Source organism: Triticum aestivum, chromosome 2A, assembly GCF_018294505.1.
Source record: "Triticum aestivum cultivar Chinese Spring chromosome 2A, IWGSC CS RefSeq v2.1, whole genome shotgun sequence".
Lineage (NCBI taxonomy): Eukaryota > Viridiplantae > Streptophyta > Magnoliopsida > Poales > Poaceae > Triticum > Triticum aestivum.
Genome location: NC_057797.1, coordinates 768,951,524 through 768,959,535, shown reverse-complemented (window position 1 = coordinate 768,959,535; position 8,012 = coordinate 768,951,524). Strand labels below are relative to the sequence as shown.

The window sequence follows — 8,012 nt, the reverse complement described above, 5'->3', positions numbered from 1 at the left end:
CTGACCATGTACTCTAATAGTCAGTTCCTAGAACATGACAATGGATTGCTTTTGTTTCTATACCCCACTATACATACTCCCAGGTATTAGTAAAGCTATGAGGACACCTTCTGTATATCGTGTTGGATTAGTGCGCAATCTTATGAGAAATATCTGAATGCTGAGTTATATCCTTTATACTAAATCTTGCAATTCTTGGTTTTGGCTTCTGTTTTTCCCCTTGGCACTCGATTTACTCGAAGCCTTGTGAATCAGGTTATGCAAACCTGTTGCATTTAGCATCATCAAAGCTTGTTTACTACATCAGTTGCTTGCTCCAAGTGTCTTGTTCTTGGATTCTTTGATTTTATCCTGGTATGCACAACGCTGGTATTTCTGGATAAGCTGAAACTAGTTTCTCCACCATATGCTACTAGAAGAACGCCCATGCGTTGCAACGGGGCCACATTAATTTTAAGAGTTCAATATTACGACATTGATGACCTTTTTTATCATCAAATCCTCACACACACTCTCTCTCTCCCCCTCTCCCTCTATCTCTAACACACACACATATCCATTTTATTGGGTACGGGACCATAATCCATCTATTTCACACCACAACTGAAGGAATTAATTTCATGTAAATCGGTCAGCCACAGCTTCAAGAAAACGCGGAGGAGGTGGCCCGGGTCGGCGTCGGCGCTGTCCGGCGCAAGTCACGGGCGCGCTTCCAAGTGCACGTGCAATGCACGTCTTCACAAATATTATAACCAGATGTGAGAAATCACATGCATAGAAAAGACATTCTGATAGCAATCCAAATACCATAAATAACTTTTTTATTAGAAGGTTTGCATGCTGATGTATTAGAAGAAGAAATAGACATTACATAGAGTCGGGCGGCCATGCTGTGGTTACAAAGACGACGCAACTACACCTGGCGGGCAACCATAATGTCGCGGAAAGGAAACAACCCACATACAGTTGAAATGAAACTATCTCCAGATATCAGCCAACCCTTTGGGCTTTGGCCCCAGAGAGCTTCCGCAATCCGACTTCGTCCTCGATACGCCGGCAAAGCTCCTGGGCCAATCAACTTATGATTCAAATGTCCAAGAAATGTTATAATTTATCATTCTATGCATAGTGTAAAGAGTGAAGACACAAGCAATTATCTCAGTAATTCGTAAATTAGATTATGCAATTCTCATGGATGTTGTCTCCAATTTCATTCTCGGTGTATAGGTGAGAAGTGCACCAAAAATCGTGTTATGAGAATCAACATGCCATGTAATTGGCACTGTACATAATAAACAAAGTTGCTGGAAGTTGTCAATAAGTACCATTCCCAACATCGTGCACAAAATTATACATGGCCAAGACTAAATAAATACATAAATCTACAATGTTAACTGACCATGTAAACAAATTAAACACAATTAAGGTAAATCTGCTTGGATTGTGCATCATTCGGGTAAAGAAAGTAGAATACAAAATGTGATACATGGAAGCATTGCCGTGGGCAGGATTTCGCCACGCCCAGGGACAGGCACTCGTTGGAACAGTATCTACTGTATGTACTGTGCGCTACTGTATCTACTGTGCGATAAATTTGTGTGTTATTTTTCTTGTGGAATGGAAAGTAGAAAGGTCCTCAAAACTCAGGCAGGCCTAGCATTGTAATGTGGTAGTCAACCATTAGCATTTACATAAAATTCATCATTGTCATACTCATAATCTAATGCAGGCAGAGTAACAATGATATGATTAGGGGCAAAACAATTCCCCGAAAACAATAAATCAATAATGAATAAATAGATACATGTTGTTCTTAAAACCAACCATTCTTATTGCCAGGCTCTAGGATTAGAGAGAGATCCTGAGGAGATGGTCAGAGGGGGAAGGTGCACATCTACAAGGACTTGTTAGGGAACACAATTAAATTATCTGATTCCATTGAGTTAAACAAGGATAGCGAGATCTGCAAAAATGTAGACAACATGTAGGCTTGTTATGCACTTATTATGGCTAGTATCAACTTCAAATATATTTTTTGGATGACCATCGCTTTAGTTAACAGACCATTAAAACGTCCTCTGAATTTCCTAGGCACTGTAGCAGATAATCCCTTAAGAAGATGAAGACTTGCTTCCAAGTGAAGAAGCAAGGCTTGAATCTATTATTATTCACATTTGGTTACATATTGTATGCGCGCACAGCTTCATGCAATAATTCTATCATAATTATCAAACGGATAAAAAGGAAAACAATACAACCTTATTTATTTATACTACCATACTACTTTCGTTCCTTTGCAGCAGGTATGATAATATGCAACAGCGTAATTTCTGGAGAAACAAGTGACCAACTTTGTTCGAAACGATATCCCTCGAGTTCTCTTAAGATCCATAAGAGAAGTAGTCGCAGAACTGAAATGAACAACCGACAAAGCTTTGACATCCAAAGGCAAAAGGGGTGAGAGGGCAATCATAAAGAAACAGAAGTTAAATATAAAGGATAGCAATCTCACATCAGGATATGACTCGAGAGCATTATCGCCAGTTAAAAGTGAACCATGCTTGAAACCTTTATTTTCAAAAACATTGCACCTACATGCAGCAAAAATCCATAAGTCAATGATCAATAAAATAGTGTCCATGAGCGGGACAAACTAATAAATTTATGTGTATTGATTAACCATACATCCAAATCATGTAATAACCCGCATTGGTCCTTCTTCGGACATTTCTTCTTTCCTGAGCATAGACAGAAACAATAGAGAGATAATAGAGAGAAGGATGTCAGCTACTCAAACAAAAATAACAGACAATACACAAAATGACGGACAATAACCAACCAACACCACTTCCCTTTCCCAGCACTAACTCCAACCATCGTTGCAAACTTCGTCCTACGACATCCCTGCAATCACTACCAGAGCATAGCCCATCTGCCGCCACATCGTTCAGCGTATCGCCCCCAATCACATATTCCACCTAAACTTACAGCTTTACCAATCAAAATTTCTCAATGCAGCTCGTTAAATTTTATCAGTGTTCAGGGGCACCTTTGTGTATCGCCGGCAATCACATATTCCACATAGAAGCAACCATATGCTGGGAGGTTCAGAAAATTTTGCTCCAAAGAAATTTGTGCCAAATATAAAAAGTCTGGTACATGTAGTATCGCTTGCGCAGTGTCCGGAGAAGGGTGCGACCACTTAAATTTATGCCAAATATGAAAAAAAAATCAAAATTGGAATGGTATGATATTTTTAGAGTATTTTCCGCTAAAAATAGTTAGGTACCATACTGCACATAATGGGAAGAATATAATCTCTAGCCGTCTTTCTAAGTAAAAGAAAATTAAGGTGGAGTGTATCAAACATAGAGAACAAAGCAGTTATCATATAAATATCATAGATGTTGATTTTAATTGGAACGAAAAAACAGGCAGATCCAAATTTAATAGCATGGCAATGAAAATGAGAAGATGGACAATCTAATCTAATGCAAGAACTGATACACCATACACACCATAGGCTGGATAGAGAGAAGTTGAAGATCAGCTACACCCTAGATACCACCAAGCAAACGACGATAAGCAACCAAGCACCACTTGAGGTAAATGGGGACACAATCGAACATCGACGAGCCGAGGCCTCCAAAGCAGTGCCTTTAGGAAGGGCACGACACCGGAGCACCGTAACCGCCCGATCAAAGTGATATGGGGTTTCACCCAGAGTGTTCCGGAGAGGATGGAGTAGCCGTGACGGTGCCTTCAACAAGGGGGTGATGCCCACGGGCGCCGTCACCGATGGCCTGCCCAAAGGCATACAAGGTTTTCACCCTAGCGCGCATGATCCATGCCCGAAACACGGTACGGGCACTGTTGTACCACCACCTCGGACCGCCGATCGCCAGCCACCATGCATCACTCACGACCATGATCGTCGGCCACCATCCGACCCACGGGCTTCGCCCACAAGCATCATGATCGTCGGCCACCATCTGATCCATGGGTTTTGCCCACAAGCACCGCAGCTCCCACCACCCGGGCCGCCGCCCGGGCATCTGCAACCATCCCGCCATCCTCGGCACGAACCACCGTGCCGCCGACTGGCAAAGGGGCAAAAGGCCTATCCTTTCCACCCCAGAACGCGCCCTTGGCCAGACCAGAGTTCATCCGAGCAAGATGTGTACTACAATATGTCAGTATACTACAATACGGTCACATACATAAGTTTCACCTAAATCCATAAGAAGTCATATTGTATTCTCAGCAGGACGATATTTAAACACCAGCAAATATATTGCATCGGGTAACTGCTCGCTCAGAAGAACCATAACACAATGCTCTACATACGTATAATTCCAGAACATCACAAGTGAGACCTTCAGTCTGCAACCATTCCACATAACTATGAATCAACTAAGAGTGTAGTTATATCCAGATGGAGTTTAAAGCTGGAAGGCAGTATAGGATGGGCCTTCAAACTGGACAAGCATTTGTGCAGGGTCAAGAATGTGCATGATGAACCTCTCTGAGGTAGGTACTAAAGCATTCAGAATTACGGACTAACAATGAACTGTGCAGCACATCGCTTAGAAAAAAAAGATAAATCAATGGATCATGTCAAACTGCAAAGAGATGGTAAAAAAGGAATAAATGTGGATCCTTTTAGGTTTTATAAACTTACCCAGAGACGAACAGCCACTTGAGCGCATTAACCATTTGTGTGTGCTCGAGGCAGTGGAATATTGCCTGTTTGACAAACAGCATGCGTCGGTCATTAACAATCCTGAGAATAAATTTGCTGCTAATATTTCAATCATACTATTTAGGGAAGACAACAGATTAGACACAGAATATAATGAACATGGTAGATTTTAAATAGAGCATATAATGAAAAGACAGATTTTGAACATCCTCGGGATAACTGAAGAACCATGCCTCACAGTGGGTCACCCAGTTGTATCCACTCATATATAGATGTGCACCAAAAAAGAAATTTTCTTTGTAACTCCAGCTTGCCAAATAAAAACTGAAAAATTATGATTTACGCACTTTGGTGATATTTCCTTTGCTGAGCATAATTAATGGTCATACTATACCTCCTGCCAAGTGCAACTATGATGAATTTGCTAGTCACCTCCAGATAGTAACACCTAAAGGGTGGAAGGACAACATATTCATTACTAATTATAGGTAAAGAAAAAGTCATAACAAAACTATAAGGGGGTTGCAAAGACAATCCAGAACAATGGTTGATGTGTTCAAAAATAACTTATAATTCGTTCCCATACCATTAGTGCAATTTACATATGGCATCACTACTCTTTGAACCTGGCATTCATCGTGGTGCTTCGCCGAAGGTCAGTCATGGCCGCCGTGTGGGTTGGATGTGAGGAATCAGTTGTTGCTGGGTATAAAAAAATGGGGCGAGACTACCAACTCACCTTTTGCCACAAAGTATTTAGTCAATAAATAAATAAATATAATGGTAGTATGGATTTCCTTATATCATGTACCTTAAGATTGACCATTTCAGAAGTTACTATAGAAAATAAACAAAATCCTAGCATAGTAACTTCCTTGGTTAAGACAAATTGAAAAAAATTGGGGGAGTTCTACCAAAGCATTATATACTTTCCCTGCACAAGCATAGGTGCTAGAAGTGGATTGATTTCATGTAGCTTCATTTTCTAAGGGGGTTGGAGTAGAACCTATCCACAAACATGTTAGCTGGCAAATCAGAGAAGAGGTAGTACACTGCCCCAGGTGTCTACGGAGATAACCACGACTACTTACACCAACTGGAATCAATTACTGGGCTGACAATCATGATAACTGAAACAAATGGAGAAGAAAGGAGATGCAGCAAACCTGTTTTGCAAGGTTGCAGGATTGGTCAGGGGAGTTCGAGATCTCATAGCAGAACACAGAAAAGTGGAGTGCAAGCTCAAGCCTGATGGGATGAGTCGGAGCCAAAACTGCAAGAGCGATGTCCTGCAAATAATGCACAAAACTCAGCCCAAAGGATCTACTCGTCATCTCTATCTACGCATAAAAATTGCCTTGTCAGTAACCAGAGCAGCTTTGTACGCATTCATGGTGCTCTCAGCAGCTACCTTCCTTTCCGCACCAGTCTTAAACTCTGCAAGGTACCTGCACAAATATCACAGGGAGAAATCAGGTGTTCATCATCCCCACGCAACAGAAGTCAGAAGCTCCCATCTCCCAATCACCACATTCAATGCCAGGTTGACCCCTCACCGCATGAAAGGGAGGAGGATGGAGGGCGTCAGTACCTTTGATGTCTACGTGCTGCAACCCGTCACCGACGTCGATGTCCACCACATCAGCAAGCACCGAGAGAAGGCCGCCGCCGCCGCCGTCGCCTCATCCCCATCCATCCATGGGTGGGTGTTGACATGCCTCTTTGGTAGAAGCCATTCAAAGAGAAAAAAATGGGTTCGAGGAAGGGGCCAGGTGGGGGTCGCGGGAACCGGCCGTGAGGCAGGATCCGGTGCGCCTCCGGCAGATCTGGGTGGGGGGAGACCGGCGATGGGACCACTGGTCCCGTGGGCGGGGGTGGCGGGGCGGTGGCGCTTTGGGGAAGACGGCGGCAGCGGCGCGCTCGGGAAGATGGCGGGGGCAGCGGGGTGGCGGCGCTCCAGGGCAGCAGCGGCGACGGGATCGTGGGGGAGGTTGGGGATCGGACGAGGGGATTTTTTTTAGCTGGTCGGGCAGTTCGGGGTGTGAGAAGGGGACGAAAAAAACCGACTAAAAAAACAGGACGAAAAAAAACCGGACGAAAGTGGTGGGACGAAAATAAAACCTGGAACGCGACCTACCAACCGAGACATTAGGAGTTTAGATCTAGCTGTTGGGTGCTAATTATAGTTACTTTATATGAAGAAACACTTACCTTGTAGCCATCTAATATGCAATTCTAATCATATGTGATGCCTGTTTTTTTAATTGTATATGCCATTCGTGCATGAATTCCTTTTCTTATGTACCAACTCCCTAATCAATGTTTTGTGTTTTCAGTTTGCTATCTTAGGAGAACCTGGTGTGCTATATGGGGAAGCAAAGCAGCAGCCCAGAACCCGACCTGTGATTCCAGATGAAGGCACCACGACGCACCATGATGCTCCCTTGGAAGGTCAGCTCCTGGACCGTAACTTTCTCTCAATTTATGCTCTGCTTGATATCAGTTCCTTGTATTGCTGCTGCATTAACTCAAGTTGCAATGTGCAAGGCTTCCGAGTCTGCACCCCGCCGTCCGGACAGAGCAAGGAGGGGGCATCGTCCATACCGCGGAGTTGGTTGAGCCTTGAGTGTGACCTGGAGAAGTAGTGCATCATCTGGGGCCATCTCTTGCTTGTGTCGTGGTAAGAACAGAGCGCCACTCTTTGTCATGCATGTATCGAAATGGCAGAAATGTCGAATACATGTTCGCTCTCATCTTCTCTCTGTTTCCTCTCTGCAGGAGTGTGCTTGCGAAGATCTCCCTCAGTTCTCGAGATCTGGTGAGTGCCTCCCTGATCCATGCATCAATTTTTACTTAGTTTCTTGTCTGGTATCACATCCATCATGTAAGTAGTGTGGTTTCATGTTGTAGTTGGCCTTTCTCAAGTTTCATGAAGAGTCTTCAGATCTTAGAGTTCAATTAGGATCCATTGACTTTGCTGATCTGGTCCCTGGTTTGATTTGGTAACCTGACTCGTATTCATTGATGTCATAAATTTGTTCTACTAGGATTACATTTCGTTTTACTGATTGCTCCTATAGCCGGTGAATCAGCTGATTGTTGTGATATTCTCCTTACATGCAGTAGATCATCCGCATTACCCGTAGTCTGCAATAAAAGGCACATAGTTTATTTTATTTTTGCCACCTCAAGTTAGCTGATGCTATGAAGTTGCCAATATCTGACTGTTTACTGAATTTATTGGGGCAGCTTTGTTAGAACCTGGCTTTGTATGTGTCTGTCGTGTCAACCCTTTTCCACACTAGGATCT

The 8,012-nt window shown here is 43.2% G+C and overlaps 1 protein-coding gene across 34 annotated transcripts; it reads right to left on the bottom strand.

The window, feature by feature from the left end:
- Positions 1-822: 822 nt before the first annotated feature.
- LOC123191076 (uncharacterized) lies at positions 823-6,669 on the bottom strand. Of its 34 annotated transcripts, none has more exons than XR_006496672.1 (8): positions 6,294-6,669; positions 6,072-6,150; positions 5,869-5,991; positions 5,097-5,150; positions 4,682-4,746; positions 2,686-2,738; positions 2,513-2,591; positions 823-1,065 (listed from the first exon to the last, which is right to left on the bottom strand). XR_006496672.1 is itself a non-coding variant. In XM_044603842.1 (7 exons), the coding sequence occupies exons 2-7, from the start codon at positions 6,089-6,091 to the stop codon at positions 2,577-2,579; spliced, it is 330 nt and encodes a 109-aa protein (XP_044459777.1). In that variant the 5' UTR covers positions 6,092-6,150; positions 6,294-6,669; the 3' UTR covers positions 2,056-2,576. The 34 variants fall into 34 exon arrangements, 3 of the variants coding, with proteins under 3 accessions (XP_044459777.1, XP_044459778.1, XP_044459779.1); XR_006496700.1 differs by adding exons at positions 1,825-1,963; positions 2,352-2,433 and having other exon boundaries at positions 4,682-5,991; positions 6,114-6,150; XR_006496671.1 differs by lacking the exon at positions 823-1,065 and adding an exon at positions 2,056-2,433.
- Positions 6,670-8,012: the final 1,343 nt, after the last annotated feature.